This window comes from Misgurnus anguillicaudatus, chromosome 13 (genome assembly GCF_027580225.2).
Source record: "Misgurnus anguillicaudatus chromosome 13, ASM2758022v2, whole genome shotgun sequence".
Lineage (NCBI taxonomy): Eukaryota > Metazoa > Chordata > Actinopteri > Cypriniformes > Cobitidae > Misgurnus > Misgurnus anguillicaudatus.
The window spans coordinates 8,456,668-8,479,290 of record NC_073349.2 but is presented as its reverse complement, the minus strand read 5'-3'; the positions used below and the strand labels follow the sequence as shown (position 1 = coordinate 8,479,290).

At 38.5% G+C, this 22,623-nt stretch overlaps 2 protein-coding genes across 2 annotated transcripts in view; one reads left to right on the top strand and one right to left on the bottom strand.

Moving 5' to 3' along the window:
• LOC129431122 (cation channel sperm-associated protein subunit gamma 1-like) overlaps positions 1–22,623 on the top strand; it is a 325,761-nt gene that overhangs the window by 29,241 nt on the left and 273,897 nt on the right. The window lies entirely within an intron of this gene.
• LOC129430365 (interferon-induced very large GTPase 1-like) lies at positions 8,919–14,257 on the bottom strand. Its single transcript, XM_073874954.1, has one exon. It carries the CDS (start codon positions 13,987–13,989, stop codon positions 9,304–9,306), a length of 4,686 nt encoding a protein of 1,561 aa, XP_073731055.1. The 5' UTR covers positions 13,990–14,257; the 3' UTR covers positions 8,919–9,303.

Genomic DNA, 22,623 nt, shown 5'->3' with positions numbered 1-22,623 from the left:
TCTAAAAAACACGTTTGAACGTAAAGGCTGCCCTCTACTGGTAAAGGCTAATGACATTTTTTATTTTTACACAGGTTTTAATTGGACATTTTAAAGTGAAAATAACATAATATAGACATGTTACTGCAATGTTTTTTTATCTTGGGCATCTTCACATTGGAGTAAAGAGTTCATATAAAAATTTTGGTTAGTAAATGTTACAGACATATTGAGATTTGAACTACTTCCTGTTTTGGCGGCGTTGACGCACATTTAGTTTGGGCTGTGGCGCGCAAACGCTTCCGAAAATCAAAAATCCTTCTAGTAACTTTTGTGAGGCTCGGTCCAAGGATCGCGTACGTGGAATTTCATAAAGTTTGGACAAAATTTGTGACCTGTGAAACTTTTTTAAGGTTTTGTGTTCTCTCCAATATGGCGGCCGAACGACATGGATCTGTGACTTCATCCTCTCAAGCAACTTACACCGGTACTGCCCGAACATTTTAAAGTTTGAACGGTGTCTCTGCGTCAAACGGTCTGGTCGCTAGAGCTGACACAAAAAATCTACCCGGGAATAATAATAAGAACTAGAAAATGCATTTCGGGACGAACTGCAAAAGTGTGCTTGCTCTGGTGCCGCCGATTTAGTTTGTGCATCTTCACATTGGAGTCTCAAGTTCATGTACAAAGTTTGGTTTCAATACGTGAAAGCGTTCCTGATATAAAGTACTTCCTGTTTTGGCGGCGTCGACGCACATTTAGTTTTTGCGGTTAACTTATTTACTCACTTAAGTACACATAACCAAAAGTTTTTAATATGGAATATAACATTGTTTTATGCAGTTTTTTGTCAATGCTAATTATTTAACGACCTCTATTTAAACTATAACCGCCATTTTAATAGCTGGCAAACATTAGGCTAGCTTCTAATAAGAGAAATTATACTTTTAGATTTCGTCAGGGCAGTAAAATCAGGTGTATGTTTGTCAGCGCGATACGCATGCAGTGATGCAGGTGCTGGGCTGTGAGCGATGGGCGATTAACTTACTATCTGTCTGATTATTTAGGCTTCAACGTGGCAAACTCAGCCTAGATTCATGAAGATTTTAACAGAGGTGGAAAGAGTAGCCAAAAACTTTACTGAAGTTAAAGTAAAAGTAACTAAATAAATAATTACTCAAGTAGAAGTAAAAAGTATGCAATGAAAATAATACTCAAGTAGCGAGTTACTAGTTACTCATGAAAAAATAAATCTAGATATATGCACACACACGCACACACACACGCACACACACACACACACGCACACACGCACACACCCACACACACACCCACACACACACCCACACACACGCAGTGCCCTCCATAAGTATCAGAACAATAAAGACAAGCTTTTTCTGTTTGATGTGGAGACCAGAAATTGGTAAGATAAATATCAGTATGCCAGAAGTTTAGAATGTCACATTTTATTAACCTTTGTTTATGTTTCAACACATACATGCTTTAACAACAAAGAACAACAGCATTAAATGCTGACTTATGTGTATTGTACACAAATGCACATAAGTGAATCAAACTGATCCTACATATTTTATGCTTTTCATGTGTAAACAATCAGGACACAGCTCAGTGCCCATTAAAAAAAATAATGTGACAGATTCTGTACTTTTGTCTCATGTTCATCTTTTAATGTTTAGACATTTCTTGACTCCACAACAAACACTTATGAAGGGCACTTCTACAGTATGTGTAAAACTGCAACATACACCAACAGTACAGAAAAAGAATACAAGCACAGAATAGACAAGCATTTCAAATTAACAAATTAACTTTAGTCTCAATGTTGATGTAGCTTGTAACTAGCTGAAATATCAGACAAGTAAACTGACAACAGTTTTGTATATGTATAAAGTTGGAATCTCCTAAGATGGTCTGAGGACATTGACAGTTTACACTATAACAAAACTCATGTTTTCTTACGTTGTCATGTCACGTGTGTTTTGTGAGAATCACTTACATCATACAGTACATTAAACAGCGAATCAGACGTCAATCATCGATGGATTTTCTTCAATCTGTGCTACAGTGTTTCTGGAGGTTGCACGCGTTTAACTGTGTCTGACGACGAACAGGTCGGCGGTCGCGCGTATGTAATGGCGGGTACATGTGTGAAGTTTTGCTTTTAGTTAAAAGATTGGTAAATTCATTTCCACGTCACCCAACACTGGTCATATTCTGCGTGTTTCTACATAGGTTACGAGTAAAACAGCTTCGGACGATTCCGTGTTTGAAGCGATCTGAACAATTCATTCAAACTGATTCGCGAACCACTTTAAAACATTTGGCCCATTCGCTTTGTAAAGAGTCGACTCAAAAGACTCATTTATTTGCAACACTTTGTAATGAAAACGACTCAAATGAGTCATTAATCCGCGAATGCGCCAGAAACACAAGATAGCAATTTAAAAATAAAATACAAATTTCGTAATTAATTAAAATACCGATGCCAAATGATCACTGCTACGCGAGGACGCGAAACTGACGTCTTTACAAACTAATACGTTTACAATGTATTACATTGATGAAAAAGGGAATTAAACTTGTCGTGCCATATATCACTGAAATAAAAGAAAGGGATTAAAATATGTCTGAATCATATAATTCCTACCTGTATGTGAAAATGCACGTTCTCCAGAGAGCTCGCGTTGATTCAAGCATTCAGAATAGAAAATCCATTTGCAGTTTTGCGTCCGAAACCGCATACTGTATAGTGAATAAGATGAAGTTTACGATTCTAAAAATATGTATCCAGGAATCTGTCCATATACGATACGAAGATTGGGTGGCAGCCGAGGTTACTGAGTCCTCCACGGGCTCGCAGCAGAGTCTGAGGGTGTCGCCTCTTCTCCGGGCTTCTCTGCTTTCTCTTCCTCAGCTCTTCGCTGTATTGTGGCTCTTAAAGGAACACCAGATTCTCTCAAAAGCTCTTTTAAATTCCATTTTGCCATCTTAACATTAAAACTACATCCCGCCATTGTTATTCAAACTTTTCCACGGAGCAATAGCCTGTTAGCTTAGCTTCTAAAGATGGCTGCCGCTATCTTTACATTCTGTCTAAAAAACACGTTTGAACGTAAAGGCTGCCCTCTACTGGTAAAGGCTAATGACATTTTTTATTTTTTACACAGGTTTTAATTGGACATTTTAAAGTGAAAATAACATAATATAGACATGTTACTGCAATGTTTTTTTATCTTGGGCATCTTCACATTGGAGTAAAGAGTTCATATAAAATTTTTGGTTAATAAATGTTACAGACATATTGAGATTTGAACTACTTCCTGTTTTGGCGGCGTTGACGCACATTTAGTTTGGGCTGTGGCGCGCAAACGCTTCCGAAAATCAAAAATCCTTCTAGTAACTTTTGTGAGGCTCGGTCCAAGGATCGCGTACGTGGAATTTCATGAAGTTTGGACAAAATTTGTGACCTGTGAAACTTTTTTAAGGTTTTGTGTTCATTCCAATATGGCGGCCGAACGACATGGATCTGTGACTTCATCCTCTCAAGCAACTTACACCGGTACTGCCCGAACATTTTAAAGTTTGAACGGTGTCTCTGCGTCAAACGGTCTGGTCGCTAGAGCTGACACAAAAAATCTACCCGGGAATAATAATAATAATAATAATAATAAGAATAACTAGAAAATGCACTTCCGGAGGAACCGCAAAAGTGTGCTTGCTCTGGTGCGGTCACTAACGTGATTTGTGAAATGTTACATTTTAGAATGTTTTTTATCTTGTGCATCCTCGCATTGGAGTCCCAAGTTCATGTACAAAGTTTGGTTTCAATACGTGAAAGCATTCCTGACACACACACACACACACACACACACACACACACACACACACACACACACACACACACACACACACACACACACACACACACACACACACACACACACACACAGAAATGTATACAGGCTTGTAACCAGGGGTGCTTCCAGCATTTAAGGACATCCGGGGCTTAGCACAGACCATTTTATGTAAATACAGGGATAGCTAGCTAGCCTAGAACCAACTATAACGGCTGTGCTGCACATGTTCAGGGTTCGACATTAAGACGTGTCCGCTTGTCCGGGACAAGTGGATTTTTTGTAGGACAAGTGTAAGAAAAAATTAGTTGTCCGACTCCTCTATGAAAAATCCCTTGCTCTGCCACTGATTATCAAAACACAAAAAATACATTATATTATAAAACTTTACCCGGACAAGTGACTTTTGTGCATGGACAAGTGAAACACAAATTTACTTGTCCGAAGGACAAGTTCCTCAAAAAGTTAATGTCAAGCCCTCAGTGTTTTCTTATTACATTTTTTTTAGAATTGTAATTTAAATAATTTTAATTTTTGAGTGAACAATCCCTTTGAAGTGCCATATTTTACACACTAATTTTGTACATAATATACCAAAAATCCTTTAGTACTTAAGATAATCTTAAAAACATGAGACTTAAAGGTGCAGTGTGTAAATTTTAGCGGCATCTAGTGGTGAGGTTCCAAATTGCAACCAAAAGCTCAGTTCACAGCTCACCCCTCGCTTTTGAAATGCATAGAGAAGCTACGGTAGCCACCACAGGACAAACATGTCATGATTTTGTCCATTAAGACTGTAGAAACATGGTGGCACAAAATGCCGACTTCCATGTAAGGGGACCCTCTGTGTATGTAGATAAAAACATCTCATTCTAAAGTAATAAAAACATAACGGCCATATAAGAGCCATATGAAAGGTCTTTATACACCCCTGATAATATAGTTTTGTATATTATTTTGCATTTCTGTCAAGAGATCCTTCTAAAAATTACACACTGCACCTTTAATGTAGGCCAGAGTTCACGTCACAAAAAGCAGCAGATATAAGCTGCATTTTATTGATCATAAGCTCATTTTTAAAATAAGCGATAGGAAAGAGCGACAGCAGCACTGATAGCCTAATATCGTTTCATTTCTTTACTATTTATGAATATGATTGTGTGTTGAGCGTCTACGACAGGGCTATTCAATTAGTTTGTCATGAGGGCCAGAGATATATCAGTGATGATGACGACATATACATTTAAACATACTCATGTTGTATTTTGAAACTGCATAACAACAAAATAAGTGCATTGTACAATATACTTTTTCTACAAACATGTATTTTCAAACTGCATACAACAAAACTTGTGCATTGTAATATGACCAAGTAGGCTTTATCTACATCCAGACATGTTTGTATTTTGTATTTTAAAACTGCATAACAACATAAGTGCATTGTAAGATACCCGAGTTCTATTCTTATTCTACATTTAAAGGTGTAAATAAGAGCCATATCTACTCACTTAAGTACACATAACCAAAAGTTTATAATATGGAACATAAAATTGTTTTATGCAGTTTTTTGTCAAAGCTTATTATTTCACAACCCTTTATTTAAACTACAACCGCCATCTTAATAACTGGCAAACATTAAGCTAGCTTCTAATAAGAGAAATTATACTTTTAGATTTCATCAGAGCAGTAAAATCACGTGTATGTTTGTCAGCGCGATATGCATACAGTGGTGCAGGACAGATGCTGGGCTGTGAGCGATGGCCGATTAACTTACTCGTTTAAATTGCATTCTTTTGTGAGAACGATGACTCGCATAATATTTGAGCCTTTGCTGTATGAGCAAGCACAGAGAAAACATTCGTTGTGGCGTTGACTAATGAATATGGATGATCTCTGTTCTTCTCTTCAATGGAGCGGGGCGTGGCTCTTTATAAATAATGCAGTAACATGAGAGACGGTACATCTCCCTCTTTTAATACAGTTAACAACGAAGTACAATATTTGTTTTCGATTTCACTTACACCATTTAAAAGCAGACATTCCAAGCATTATGTAGACATTTATCTTATGTTTCTATGAAAACAATTCGTTAAGTTACAGCTCATTTTTCTGACGTGTTTCTGAAAGGACGTCACTAAGAGAGAGAGCAAACCCGCATTATGTTTATTTTCTTAATTTTGTGAAAAGCACAACATTCTGTTTTTAATGGGAGTGGACAGAAAAAATACTAGACACTTTAAAGTTTTAAATGATGTATAAATCATATATGTAAGTCCAAAATCAGCAGAGTTATCTAAGTCTCTTTGCGGAGTGATTGAAAAATAAAGATTTTGCGGCGCCCGCGCCTCTGTCGACCCAGACTGTGAAATTAATGATAAAAGAAAATATTTCCCTCAGTGATTGACAGCATAATGCAATCAATCGTGTTCCCGTTCAACAGTAGCTAAGCATACGATTTAGATATATGTATCTTCTTACCTGAAGATCATGTAAATGGCATATACGCAGTCTTCTGGCAAAAGCTGTGTTTTTAAATGTGTCATACATTTCTGAAAGTCATGACTGTTTAAATACACTTGGCGTCACATGCATGATTTAAGGTAAAGTGACACTTTTTCGCGTCAATTCACAATCATTTAAATCATGCAGCTGTCATAGAACTGACGCCAAACGATCACGCGAGCGAGGACGCGATACTGACGCGAGCGAAACTAATACGTTTACAATGTATTACATTGATGAAAAAGGGAATTAAACTTGTCGTGCCATATATCACTGAAATAAAAGAAAGGGATTAAAATATGTCTGAATCATATAATTCCTACCTGTATGTGAAAATGCACGTTCTCCAGAGAGCTCGCGTTGATTCAAGCATTCAGAATATAAAATCCATTTGCAGTTTTGCGTCCGAAACCGCATACTGTATAGTGAATAAGATGAAGTTTATGATTCTAAAAATATGTATCCAGGAATCTGTCCCGCCATTGTTATTCAAACTTTTCCACGGAGCAATAGCCTGTTAGCTTAGCTTCTAAAGATGGCTGCCGCTATCTTTACATTCTGTCTAAAAAACACGTTTGAACGTAAAGGCTGCCCTCTACTGGTAAAGGCTAATGACATTTTTTATTTTTTACACAGGTTTTAATTGGACATTTTAAAGTGAAAATAACATAATATAGACATGTTACTGCAATGTTTTTTTATCTTGGGCATCTTCACATTGGAGTAAAGAGTTCATATAAAATTTTTGGTTAATAAATGTTACAGACATATTGAGATTTGAACTACTTCCTGTTTTGGCGGCGTTGACGCACATTTAGTTTGGGCTGTGGCGCGCAAACGCTTCCGAAAATCAAAAATCCTTCTAGTAACTTTTGTGAGGCTCGGTCCAAGGATCGCGTACGTTGAATTTCATGAAGTTTGGACAAAATTTGTGACCTGTGAAACTTTTTAAAGGTTTTGTGTTCTATCCAATATGGTGGCCGAACGACATGGATCTGTGACTTCATCTTCTCAAGCAACTTACACCGGTACTGCCCGAACATTTTAAAGTTTGAACGGTGTCTCTGCGTCAAACGGTCTGGTCGCTAGAGCTGGCCAAAAAAATCTACCCGGGAAAAATAATAAAAATAATAATAAAACTTAAGAAGAACAATAAGTGTGCTTTTGCAAGCACACTTAATAAGAATAATAAAACTTAAGAAGAACAATAAGTGTGCTTTTGCAAGCACACTTAAGAATAAAACTTAAGAAGAACAACAAGTGTGCTTTTGCAAGCACACTTAATTAAAATAATATAATATGTATGTTGTGGGGTTTTTAAACGTTTTTGTCAGCCGAACCCCCTTGACCTAAATTATTTACTTGAAGTAGGCTACCCCCCTGAGATTTCAAGGAATTTATTTTATTATTTTAATAACATTAATATAATAGATAAAATAGATATATCTATATTTTAATAGCATAATTTAAACGTATTTCAATGTTTAACTTTAAAGACATTTATTTTATATTCGTTTTAAAGTTTTTATGAATAGCAATTCACATTGTTGATATTATTACCTGTTATTAAACCTTGTTATTAAAAAAAAAAGATTTGTATGTACCCAAACAATAAGCCATGGGTTTCAAAATCAGTGAAAAATACTCTATCCAAAAGAAAGCTTGTTTTAATCAATGTGATATGACTAAGTATGTATAAGTTTTTACAAAAACTAGTTAAAAAAAGAACTTGAAGTAGGAAACAATATTAGAATAAAGTAGAGGAGAGGCTCAGTTCTCGTCCTGCATGGGAAGGGGTGAAATCCATGATGGGTATAAAGTCAAATAAGAGTATCTACCTTGATGGGAAATCTGATTTTCATCTTTCTCATGATTTTAATGTTTTTTATAACCCATTTAATATTCATGATTTTAGGCAGGAATTAGTTGAGTTAAAAAATGTGATTAATTGAAAAATGTTTAAATGTTAATAAGGGGAGAGTTGTAAAACTTTTCAGGGATGTAAGAGGAAATATTTTGGACCAGATGATATTGAGGGTTGCATTCGTAACTGTGCAGAACAACTGGCTGATATTTTCTGTTTTATTTTTTATGTTGTTGTGTTTGAAGAAAGTTCCTCATCTTTTGAAAGAATCTTTTCTACAGGTACAAAAAATAAGGCACCAAAATGTTTAAATGAATACAGGCCAGTAGCCCTTACTACATTAATTATGAAAACATTTGAGAAGATCATTAAGAATGCGTTTTTGACAATGGTGGAAGGTAATTTCCTGAAACTTAAAATACCATGGCACCGATCATTTACATATGATTTATTACACATAAAAATTAATGTAAGAAATAACACACAAGTGAATATTAATTTCTTTTTATTTTAAATACAATGAACCCTTTTGATTTATTAGAAACATTAAAAATATCTGTATAAACTGTGTTATATTCTAATCTGTGTGTGTGTGTCTATGTGTGTCAGCGTGTGTGTGTTTCTGTCTGTGTGTGTCTGTGTGTGTGTGTGTGTGTGTGTTTTTGTGTTTCTGTCTGTGTGTCTCTCTCTCTGTGTGTGTGTGTGTGTGTTTCTGTTTGTGTGTTTCTGTCTGTGTCAATCTTACAGATAATAGACTACACATAAAAAGCACACAGCATTATGTTCTTGCTTTAAGAAGCAACTTCTTCAATGGTATATTAAACTATGCATCCAGACCCTTTTAAAGCACAAACCTGAATATAATTCTGAAGAAAAATAACTACATTTCAAACTAATCTGCAGAATTACATTATCATTTGCTAATACTTGTTTTAATAAAGACCAAGATTAAGATAAAGATAAAAATAATAAAAATGATAAAAATGATTTAAAATACAGCAGATATTTGCACAAGAAATGATTTAAAAACAAAAAAGTCCACTTTGTGACTTTAAAGCTTTATCTGCGCAATTAATAATTTGTTCATTTATAGGCATTATTCAAACTCTCAATAGCATCCTGTTTGGTGTATTTTCTCCATTCATCTGGAATCTTTCCATCCCCCTGGAATTTTTTATTATAATGAGTTTCCAGCTCTTTCTGGAATTTGAGAATAAACCACTTCCAGTAGGGCAGCTCAGAGAGGTCAGGAGTGATGCTCCACTTTGCAAAATCTCCTCCTGCTGTTCTGTATTCTGTGTATGGAAAGTACTGACCTGATGCATTGAATCTTTTACCAGGTAATGTAACTACAGTTGTGCAAAAATGAACACAGAGATTCTCTGTTCCACGGTAATGCCATCCTTTGAGTCCATCCACTCTATGGAAGGGAACACTGTGATCACCATCATGGTTTTCAATTGTGTTGGTACAGATGGCTGCACAGAACGGACACTGACTCCAACAGCACTGACAAAAGTGATTAATCAGAATTTCATCAGGTCTGTTGTTGAGATCCAGTTTAACACTAAATGTATATGTGCTGAACTCTCTGTTAATGTCAGACATTATAGATGGAAGTTCTTTTCTTATCACATCTTCTAGAAGTTTGAAATCATTAACATCATCACGTTTCATTCCACTAAAGTCATTTACAGAGAATATTAGATCACCTGAGAGTTTCTGTGTGAAAAACTTCAACCACAAATCCACATCTCCACTGTTCATTTGAACATGTTTAGTAGATTCATCTGCTGCTGATAAGATCTTCCTCTTCATGTCTTCAATGTTTTGATTCATTTTGGGCTGAACACTTACACTAAACTTATTTCTGATGTACTGATGGACTTCATCTCTGATGAAACTCTTGATGTGATCTCTGGGATTAAGAATGTAGTTTTTGAATTTCTCAAAGTTCTCCTCTTCTGCCAGATTCTTTAGGATGTGTTTCTCCAGATTTGATCTGTTTGCATTTAGTGATGGACAGTTTGATCTTATTTCATCTGCTAAATCTCTGGCAGTGTGTTTGTAGACACTCTGTTCAACGGGTTCTTTCAGTTTCTGACAGATGATCTCACCAAAAATAGCAGCTGATGTTGCTCCTTGACAGTATTTCTGGAAAATACTATAGTATTCTCCTCTTTTCTTCTCCAAAAAGAGAAGAGGATCATTGGTTTCTCTGAACAATCTGTGTTCGTCAGTTATTTTGTTCTTTACTCTCTTAAATATAGAAAATACCAAATACACAAAGAACTCATTCTTAAAAACATATTTCACGGACTCTTCATATTCTGTTATTTTTGCCTTGATGTAGTCTGTGAGGTGTTGAATGTAGCTGTTGTTGTAGCCCAACTTTGAAATATTGAATGACAAGATCATCTTGTCTATCTGATTTGAAACATCTGTGATCAAGGTTCTTATATTGGTCTCATCATTTTTAGATAGACTGTAACCAAACTTCTCTTGAGCTGCTTTGACTGCATTTTGAACAGGTCCTGTAAATCCACTGGATTTCTTTAACTGTACATAATCTGAATAACTCTGCACAGTGAAAATATCACTGATGTCCTTCCAGGTGTCTACAGGAGCAATTTGATAGATGTCACTGAGAAGATCTTTCACATCCCTCAGTATGTCAATGTCTGTGGTTGATGGAGTATCTATGACAATCTTCTTAATCTTCTTAACCCACTCTTTCCAGAACAAATCAAACTCTATTTTCAGAGTTTCTTCATCATTTGCTTTATCTTTGAGTGTTAAAGCAAGTTCTTTGCTCTTTTCTAAAAGAGTGTTTTCATGTTGTCTCCTCTGATCATCTATCTTTCTCTTCAGGTGTCGCTGCTGAAGAATGTCATTTAATTTCCTCTTTGTTTCTTTCACAATGTTCTCCTGAAGCTCTGTGATTTTTATTTCAAATGAAGATTTCCACTGAATCAGTATATCAGCCTCTGTGTCCTTCTCAAAGAATTCTGACATTGATTTTTTCAACTCTTTAATTTTCGACTTCAGTTCTCTTTGAAGTTCTCTTTCTTCAATTTTGTCAACTGTTTCATTTTCTATTTTGTTTTGTAGCCTGTTCTCAATTTCCATCATTGTACTGCGAAGACTCCAGGTCCACTTGCTGTATTCTGTCTCCAGTCTCCTGTAAACTGAAATCTCCAGAGAATTTCTGAAACTGAACACAAATCGTTCATTCAGTAAAGCCTTCCAAAGGTCTTGAATTCGCTCACGTAAATGTGTCAGCATCATTCCCTTTGATTTTGAGGCTTGTGCAATGATAGTTTCTTTCAGTTCTTGAATATTCTCACAGTAGTTTGGGTTTGGTGGTGCCATGGGTGGGCTTCCCTCCCACAGCTGAGCAAAATACTTCACATCGTTACCTACATTGAATGCAATGACATCACTAAAAAGTTCTTCATCACAGACTTCTTCTTTAGCAGCGAGTTTTGTCATCTCATCCAGTGTCTTTTGCAGTCGTCTCCGTCCCTCCATGTTTTTCTCTCCAGCTGTGATGTCTGAAACATTTTGATGTACAAACATGCAGCTGGGTTTCAGGTTGACCTGCTTCATCCTCAGAAAGGCCTGAACAACAATCTGAAGAATATCTTGCATCTCAGAGGGGTTTTCTCCAAAGATATTTATCAATGTCAGATTACCAAGGCCAACAACAAATGTGGCCAGTTCATTGTCATGATGTCTTGTCGATCTTCCAGCCAGTTCTAGAGCACGAAGACCCTCAGTATCAACGACCAGAATATAATCAAACTTCAGCTGTTGTTTCATCTCCTCTGACACTCTGAGTAGCTGCATGAAAGCTCCTCTTGTGCACCGGCCAGCAGTGACTGCAAACTGAAGTCCAAACATGACATTCAGCATGGTAGATTTCCCAGAGCTCTGAATCCCTAAAACTGAAAGCACAAAGACTCTCTGGTCTCCCAGTTTCTGGATGAGTTGATCTAGAACAGCAGTAACCCAGATCAGAGGAACATGAGCAGCATCTCCATCCATCAGCTCCAGTGGAAACCCAGAGATCATCATCTCTGCTGCAAGACTCGGGAGAGAAGAGAAGTCAAACTGCACGCCTGTCTTTTTCTTCTTCACAGATGAACATGATTCATAGATCTGAGCGATCTCTCTCATGATGTGCTCCACTCCAAAGTTTGCTGCTTGAAGTTCTTCAGATATCCTCTCAAGTTCTGTTTGTACATCTTTCTCAGATTGATCATTGTTCTCTTTCAGTTTTAAGACTGTTGACCACTTTTCATCATACTTATGATGTAGTGCAGAAAGATCAGCTTGAAGATCTTCAGATATTCTCTCAAGTTCTGTTTGTTCAGCTTTGAGCTTTTCATATTTATCATTGTTCTCTTTCAGTTTTAAGACTGTTGACCACTTTTCATCATACTTGTGATGTAGTGCAGAAAGATCAGCTGTGGTAAATTCATCCAGGAGGATTCTGAGCCATGTGAGGAAAAACATCTTATTTGCACCATGTAAGTTTATTTGATTAATAAAAAACTTTATAAACTCACTCACGTGGGATTTATTTTGCTCTTCACGAATTTTATTCATTTCTGTTTGCTTTTTACTTATTTCTTGTTCTGTCTCATTTCCTTGTGGTCGATTAATTTCTTTGTTTTTCTGACACCACACATGCCACAGTTTACCCTGACAGGGCAGAAATGATTCTTTGATTTCTGTCAGATGTTTATTTTTCAGTAAACTCAACATCTCGCGTGCTGCTTCTCTTCCTCTTTTGCAGTCTTTATCATCTTCCTCATCTACTCTAATATCTGAGTGTTTTGACACATCTTCAAGTCTGAACATGGAAGCGGATGGTGAAGATGAGAGACAATCATTTATAGCTATTCTGAGTTCTTCAGATACATCTGACTGATTTCTGTCTTTCAGACCAATTGTGTATTTTCCTATCGTCTTCTTACGTAAAGCAGAGTCCTTTTCAGTAAAAAGACAGATGAGTGGCTTCTTGTCACGGTACAAGGTTAGAATTTTTTTTGAGTTTTTGTCATTCTTGTTAAGCTGTGACAGAAGAAGAACATTAACTGAAGACATATCAGTAAGAATCTGCATTTGTTTCTCATTGGCTCCTGCATCACCATGAAGATTGCAGAAGGCAACACAGTCAGTGAATTTATCTGTGTCTTTTGCAGATGGGCAGTACCAGGCGATCTCCACCACTCCATCCATCAGTACTCTGGTTTTGCTGCTGCCTCGACAGTTCCTGTGGAAGAACGTGTTGTGTTTCTCATTGATCAGACTGTTCATCAGCTGAGACTTTGATGAAGACACAGAACCAAATCTGAAGAATGACACCATAGGAGTTTCTGCTTTGTACACTGGCTCGACTTTACTGATAATCTCATTGTCAGTATTTTTCATCTTCCAGCTCTTGTTGATTTGTCTGAATGTCCAGAGGGGAAACTCAATCTGTTGTGTGAATGGATGAGGAACAAGCAGAGGAAGTGCAAACTGACACTGTGAGAGTTTTGTGACCATTAGCTGCTTTAGGAAACTATCAGCACAATGAAATACAGCCATCTGAACATCCATCAGGTGAATGCTGTCTGGTGTACTTATTACTTCATCAGACAAAGGCATTTCATCAAACAAATCCCCCTCATCTTCAGATAAGTCATTGTGTCTTTGTTGTGTATGATGCTGTTCATTGGTCTCTTTAGTTTTAATGTATCTTGCTCTGTAGTTTAACATCAGTAGTTTCTGTAGGAAAGTATTAGCCAGCTCTTCTTCAGCACAAGACTCATGAGACTGTAATGAATCTGCAGTTATCTGAAGAACATCTGAAGCTCTCCGTTTATTTTTGCTGTTGACTTGAAGATTAAGTCTTTTAAATGTTTTTTTCTGTTGTGAGTGTTGATCTGTCCTGACTCCTGCTGTTCTACTGTCCTGTTAAACACAAAACAAAATGGCAAAATATAATGTTGCTGGCAAATGTTAAAAATTATAAAGTTATGATATTAGAATTACATTACGGTTAATCTAAGGGCGCACTCACATTATCCAATCCAAATCGAGCCTGGGCGCGTTTGACCCTCAAGGTCTGGTTCCTTTGACTAGTGTGATCGCCCTGTACCGTGCCCGGGCGCCCTGGCTGGCTTGCAGACGTGGGCTGGAGCAGGGTTCACTTGGGCTCAGGCACAAAGCGCACAGTGTGATTGCAAATTGCACCAGAGCGCAGTTCAAATGGAGAAACGTAAATTGTGCGACCACTCACCTTGATCTGCCTTTGTTAAAATCTGATGCGCACAGCAGGGTTACGTAAATGTCTGGGCTGCACACGCAACAAATCAACTAAGCAATATAATAGGCATGTGAGAGGGCTGTGTGCAGGGCCTGAAGTTAACTTTTTTGACCACCAGCCACTGTGGCAGGTGGATTTAGAAATCCACCTGCCACAGAGACTTTTTACCAGCCAGTTTTTTTTTTGCCTGAATAGTGAATGATAACGCTGTCTTTATTGTATGAATTAAATATTTTTTTTTCAGATCTACAAAAGTGAATTTCTCTTTGTCTTAGGTTGTTTGATTAACATTAATGACCAGACTTAAGTAGGTTAATTGAGGTTACTGTCTCTTTAAGACCAGCACATACTGGTTTTTGACTCTCTATAAATACACTTAAGACATAAAGAAATGTTTTATTAGAAAATGAATACTGTTGAGATAATTTTGTTTATATGTGCCCTGTCAAGAGCAGAAAAATTTTATGTACGCATGCTTTTAGGAACGCGTCTCTCCGATGTGCCCTATTGAGTCCCCTTAAACCCGCGCAGACACACAGAGACAGAGGGGGCACAAACTGCGCACATAAACCCCGCACATACGTTGTTTTTCATTACTATATTTGCAAAATGTATGTTAATGTACTACAGTATAAGGCATAGTAGCGCAACTCTCTTTAAAGTTTACACATCAAGAGTTCTGATCCGTCACAGCAGCACTACACATCTGTGCAACTGCGATTGTACAGTAGCCTATGTCAGCATTGTACTGTATTATCATCCCATCTCACCAACAGTTTAATACTTACTGTCAGGATCCTGAATGTCATTATATGTATTTTGTCTTGTTTCTAGTACCAGGATCCTGACACCCTCATATAAGTGTTCTGTGTTTGTCTGGAGAGTTACGTGACCTATGTGTGGCACGTGCTCTCCTGTCTTTAGTCTTAACCTTACCCTCCTGTTTCCTAATTATGTATGATTAGTTTCCTCACCTGTTTGTTGTTGTCCCCTAATTAGTTTCCCTATTTTAATGCCATTGTGTCTCTTGTCTTTGTGGTATCATTGTATGTTTTTGTGTGACACCGTCAGGAGTCTTGTCGTGGTTTTATTTAATTCTTGTCTTGTTTACCCCCTCGAGGGAGTTTTTGTTTATTAATAAAAGTTGTTTGAGTTGAGAGCTGTCTGCACTTGGCTTCATCCACCTCCATTCCTGACAGAATGATTCCGCCACACTTGAACCCAGCAGACAGCTCGGTTTTGGTTTTGCTTACCTCGTTTAGTTAGTCTTCGTCGAGTGTTCCTGTCCGTCCAGTCCTGCTTTGTCCTGATGTCTGTCCAGTCCTGCCCCGTCCTGCCGTTGTCTGTGCCGTTGTGTTCCTGTGGCCCTGCAGTGAGCCCCGCGGGTGTGTTCCTGATCGGTGGCGTCTTCGGTAGGGCTACTGGTCGACGAGCTTCGCGGGAGTGTTCCTGTTCGGGGAGCTCCGCGGGACAGATCCGGATCGACGAGCCCCACGGGAGTGTGCTGGTCGGTGAGCCCCGCGGATAAGTGCCGGGAAGGTGAGATTCGCGGGAAGTTCCTGGTCGGCGGATCCCGTGGGAGTGTTTGCACGTCGGACTGTCGCCGCGATAGAGCTCTTTGCAGCGAGCCCCGCGACAGAGGATCGGCCAGCAAGCTCCGGGATGCTCACTGGTCAGTGAGCCCCGTGAGCGTTCCTGTACGGCATGTCTTGTGTTCTGTTTGAGGTCGGCGGGCCGAGCGGTGCTGGGTTCCGGGCCCACTTCCTGGGCGGAGACCGTCTGTCCCGCCTTCTGTTTTCGGGGGTCCGGACATTGGGCACTGTCGGCCTTCTGGCCGTTGGACTTTGTTTATTGTTTTGTCATGTACTGTTGTGTTAGGATGCCGTGTGGCATCCTTTAAAGGGGGGTAGTGTCAGGATCCTGAATGTCATTATATGCATTTTGTCTTGTTTCTAGTACCAGGATCCTGACACCCTCATATAAGTGTTCTGTGTTTGTCTGGAGAGTTACGTGACCTATGTGTGGCACGTGCTCTCCTGTCTTTAGTCTTAACCTTACCCTCCTGTTTCCTAATTATGTATGATTAGTTTCCTCACCTGTTTGTTGTTGTCCCCTAATTAGTTTCCCTATTTTAATGCCATTGTGTCTCTTGTCTTTGTGGTATCATTGTATGTTTTTGTGTGACACCGTCAGGAGTCTTGTCGTGGTTTTATTTAATTCTTGTCTTGTTTACCCCCTCGAGGGAGTTTTTGTTTATTAATAAAAGTCTTTTGAGTTGAGAGCTGTCTGCACTTGGGTTCATCCACCACCATTCCTGACACTTACTCGCACATCCAAACGTACTCAGAGAAGTGCCTCATCTTCTTTCCAATCGCATGAACGTTGCGAAACAGAAGGTGCATCCTCTCAATGAATCACTCAATTTGCATCAGTGATATGCGCAGGTTGATAAAAAATGAGCGAGTGCTGGTTACGAGTCATCCAAAAATATTTTAATGATATTCAGGCCGCGGTCGGTCAGTCGGTCGAGTTTAAAAACTATTTTCAACAATTGCGGGCGGGTTATAGTGATGGGTCGTTCGCGAACGAGCCGGCTCTAAGAGCTGATTCTTTGTACCGAACGAGCAGAGCCGAATCTTCAACGCAGGCAGGGGTGGGACCGTAGAGGCCAGAAGAGCCGAATCTATGAAAAGAGCCGGACTGCCATCACTAAAATGTGGAGCCGGAGCTGGAGCCGAAAGAGCCGAATCTATGAAAAGTTGAAAATGTCGGTCGGTAGTGGGTTGTTCATACAATGACCCGCGCATAACTGATTCGCATTGGCTACCCGCCAATGTGGCTAGTAGATTGACAGTGTTACCCGCCAATTACAAAATCCACCCGCATTTGGCGCGTGGTCGGGTTTAATTTCATGCCCTGGCTGTGTGTCATCGCGCACCAAACGACTACGAATAAAAAACACAGAGCTTCAGTGGTAAGAGAGCGCTTTACTTCGTGTTTTTTCAAAACAATCGCATCCTATTGACTAAAGCGTTTTTGGGCTTTGGTTGTGGTAGGTATGATGTGAGTTCCCCTATAAAGAAGTTATCCAAATAGGAAATCAGTGACTGGGACATAAGAGCCATATAAACCCTATGAATAATATTTTAGAAGTATGTTCTAAATGGGACATGTAGAATAATAGAAGCAGATATACTGTATAATGAAGCCGTTTCTGCAACAGGTCCAGATCTCTGACACACACACACTGTATTACTATGCCATGTGTATGCGTATACTTTCTTTCTTTTCATGTTGTTCTCTCCTTTAACACCAATTTTTATATTAATGTAATGGGGTAAGAGGTATCAGGGCTACAAATGAGATGGACTACAAATCATATAGGTCAAGAAGACACTATTAAAGGAAATTCAATCTTGTGGGATTCCTCTATGAGGCACCATGTTGAAGCTGGATGTGCATTTGTTAAGGCTGTGTAAGAAATAAGTTTTGTGAAGAAAACTTGAAGTGCTCGAAACACCCAAATACAATTATTTAACTCTTTCGCCGCCATTGACGAGATATCTCGTCAATCAAAAGCCAATGACGAGATATCTCGTCAATCAAAAGCCAATGACGAGTGTTTCCGGCTTTCCGCAATACCGCTATTGTCCGCAACTTTTAAAACCGGAAGTATTGCCCTATGGCAAGCAGCTGCATGTCTGTGTCTGTTTTAAAGATCGCTCTAAATGGGATCTCTATGAAAAGTCAGTCACAAATATGGAATTATCTCTGTTTTTTGCTCAAAATGTGGTGTTTTGCAAAAACCTACCCATATTCAAAAGCTGATTACAAAAGAACTACTAAAGGTAGGATGAAAAAAATTTTTTGTTTGAAAGCAGAGGGTCTGTTCTTTCATTTGGTATATTGTATGTTTATATATTTAAAGAAGAACATTTTCTGGAAAGCATTAAACTTTTGTGAAAATTATGAAAAACGCTGGTGCTGGCTGGCAACTTTTTTTAAAAATGCTGACATCCAGACCCAAACCCCAAATCTAACCCCAAACCCACGCAAAAATGGTTTAAAAATAGGAAAAACAATTGAGTAATCAATATGTAAACTGACACGGAAAAGAAAGTCTGTGGTACAGACACGGAAAAATGCTGAGATCCGTGACAATGACACAGATAAATGAGCAAAAAATTCTGTGACTACACCACAGAACTTTGTGAGATCATGTTGGAAATTAGGTAGTAGTCTTATAGTTTGATAATAAAATACAATTAAATACAAACAGTTGTAAAGGATAAAACCTTGTATGTGGTTCATTCACTTGTTGTTTTTAGAGATTAATCATGAATCTCTCGTTTTCATTCTTCCTGTTACTTTTACATTTTTAATACTTAAGTACAATTTTAATGTGGTACTTTTTTTACTTTTACTCAAGTATAATTCTGGCCAGATACTTTTACTTTTAATTGAGTAAAATTTACACTCAGTACTTCTACTTTCACTTGAGTAAAATTTTTGAGTACTTTTTTACACCTCTGCGCTTTCGTCATTAGGATGCAATCAATTTTTAAGAAAACAGGAAGTAAAGCGTTCCCTCACACTGGAGCCCATTACAATGTTAAGTAGGGCTGCAACGATTAATCATGTAAATGTGCATTTTCTCAGTGAATGAATTTGAATTAATTACGGTGAAATCCCAGCACATCCCAAACCAGGGGGCGCTCTCGTACAGAAACTCCCTTTGTGCTACAAGTAGCATTACAAATGCTATTCCAGGAAATGTCTATAGGAATATTTATATCGCTGTTCTTCAAATTGTTTCAGGTATTTTCATGATAATAAAGAATAGTTTGAAAGTTGTTGCTTTTTAAAATGCACATTATAACCGACTTATAATGATTTTAGATTGAGAAGGACTTCCTACTGACCAAACGCCGTAGTACACGCACAAGCTGTGCATGAAACACAGAATCTAATCAAAATCAATTCTGAATCGATTTCAGAGGCATTTTTAATGGAAGACTCGATTAATAGTTGCAGCCCTAATGTTAAGTCTGTGTTTTTAATTAATGAGTCGTTTGGTGCGCGATGACACACAGCCCTCTTACATGTCTTTCATATTGCTTAGTTGATCATATTTTAGATGATATTGCTGTCACATGTCATGTGCAGCTCAGACATTCACGTAACCCAGCTGCATGCATCAGAAAATGTTTTTTATAAAGGCAGATGAAGGTGAGTGGTTGATGTCTCTCCTTTTGAATCGCGCTCTGGCGAGATTTGCGATCACATCGCGCATAGCGCGGTTGAGCCCACCTCTGCAAGCCAGCCAGGGCGCAATTAACCAAACCGTGCCCGGGCATGGTAGAGAGTGATTACAAACCAGACGTTGGGGGTCAAACACGCCCAGGCGTGGTTTGGATAGTGTGAGTGCGCCCTATCTTCAGGACATTTGTGACATGGCAGGCTGGTCCTCTCTGCTCACATTTTTTACTTTCTACCATTTAGACTTAAGCTCAGTTCCTGGTGCTCAGGCTCCTAATATCTCTTGTGTTTAGTCACATACACAGACAGGCATTTGGCAGTATGGCGGCATCTTGTTCCCCAAAGCGTTGCTATGGTGACGCAGCTTGAGTTTCCTCGAAAGGGAACGTCTCAAGTTACATCTGTAAACCTGGTTCCCGTAGAAGGACAGTAATTTTGCATTCTCGGCCCCTTTTTTGCAGGCTTAAAAATGTGCCGTAAAAGTGGCATCAGTGTAAATCATGAATCTAAAACCACATGTTTTCTGTGGTTTACCTGTGAACTCACCTTCACTTTGTTATCAGCTTTATGGTCAGGAATGCTGTTCTCTGTGGAGCCACGAGCTTTACTCATCATGTCTTCTGTATTTTCAATCAAATCTGGTAAATAGAGAATAGAGGAGACATCAGAGGACGTTTGTGTTTTTCTAATGATGCACTTTTGCATAGTATTATTTAATTATTTCAGAAGAGCATGTAGAACTGACTGTGCAGACCAAATGGTATAACCTATAGGCATGAAATTTGGCCAAAATGAAGGTCTCAGTTGGGGAAAACATTGAGTGTGTTTACATTTGTTTACATTGGATGTCTTACACCAATTATGTGTAATATACTGATAACGTGTAAGGTAATGAAAAAGGCATAAAACATTTTTCTTTTATCAAAGAAAGATGGCTCTAAAAGCGAACACCTTATCACTTACTCTGATGTGCTGATTACCCCAATTTCGAGTAGCATGTAAATGCCTTACAGCAGGGGTGTCAAACTCAAGGCCCAGGCCCGCCCCCTTCTTTTATGTGGCCCACAAGAGGTTCCAAATGATTTAACTTATGTGGCCCAGAGAAAGCTAACAAATTTTTTAATTGTAATAAGTTTTATTTTTTGCAGGGTATTTTCTGCATTGATTGAGTGCGCTCATGTGCATTTTTATCAAAACAGATACAGAATGGTTAAAGGTCGTAAAAGCTATTCCTAACCAGCAAGGAAATGTTTTCCGTCTCGTTTACACAAATGTTTTGTGATATCCAGCTGGGAATAGCACAGAACACATACATTTTCCACTAATGTCTGATTCGAAAACTGACGACTCATTTGAACCACTTAATTTTAATAAACAATTTAAACTACCTATCTGTACAACACTCAACTTTTGAGACGTCTGTCAACCAGTCACTCAAAGCCAGGTAAAAAAATCACAGCTTTTTTGCAAAGAGTGCAAGAAATGATTACAGTAAGATCTGTGTCTGATAAATCCATGTGAGATTTTATTTATATATGTAATAAATATAATAAAAGAGCAATGTAATTAACTCTTTCGTCGCCATTGACGAGATATCTCGTCAATTAAGAGAAAAAGCTTCCCTGCCAATGACGAGATTTTCCGTCTTTCCGCAACTTATACAACCCGGAAGTAGCGCCTCACGTGTACATAAACTCCGTGTATGTTTTAAAGATCGCTCTGCATCTGATCTCTATCAAAAGTCCTTAGCAAAAATTGAATTATCTCAGCTTTTTGCTCAAAATTGGGTGTTTTTGAAGAAACCTACCCATGTTTGAGAGGTGATTACAAGAGAACTTATGAAGGTAGGATGAAACAGTTTTTTTTGTTTGAAAGCAGAGGGTCTGTTCTTTCATCTGATATATTGTTTGTTTATATATTTAAAGAAAAACATTTTCTGGAAGGCATTAAACTTTTGTGAAAATCATGAAAAATGCTGGCACTGGCTGGCAACTTTTTTTTAAAAATGCTGGTGGGGAAAGAGTTAAAGAGTTAATACTTTCATATAATCTTACAAATACAAACAGCCCTTTAAAGGAATTTTAGGGACTTCTAGGATTCATTGTATCCCCCAGAGTTAGATAAATCCATATATACCTTTCTCATCTCTGTGCGTGCGGTAACTCTGACGCACCCACTGCTAGCCTAGCTTAGCACAAAGACTGAAAGTAAATGGCTCCAGCTAGCATACTGCTTCCTATAAGTGACAAAATAATGCCAACACTTTCCTACTTGTATGTACACTCTAAAAACAAACGGTGCTATATAGCACCAAAAGTGGTTCCTTGCTCGCAATCATAGAAGAACCGTTTCCAGTGCCACACAGCACCGGTGAAGCACCTGTGCAGAACCACATAGTGCCATGCAGAACCAAATGTGGTGCTATAGTGGTTCCATATGGCCCCTACATGGCTCTACACAGGTGCTTCACTGGTGCTTCACCGGTGCTATATGGCACTAAAAACGGTTCTTCTATGGTTACGATTCAAATCAACAGTTTTGGTTCTATATAGCACCGTTTGTTTTTTTAGAGTGTACAGGTAAAAGATGGCTGTGTCTCATATGACCTTGTTATTTGTACACGCTGTGACTATACCAATCACAACATATAAATAAGAAAATGTTAGCATTATTTTGTCACTTATTGGGAGCAGTATGCTAGCTGGAGCCATTTACTTCCAGTCTTTGTGCTAAGCTAGGCTAGCGGTGGGTACGTCAGACAGCGTCACGGCACGCACGGAGACGAGAAAGGCACGCACGGACCCATCCAACTCCAGGGATACGGG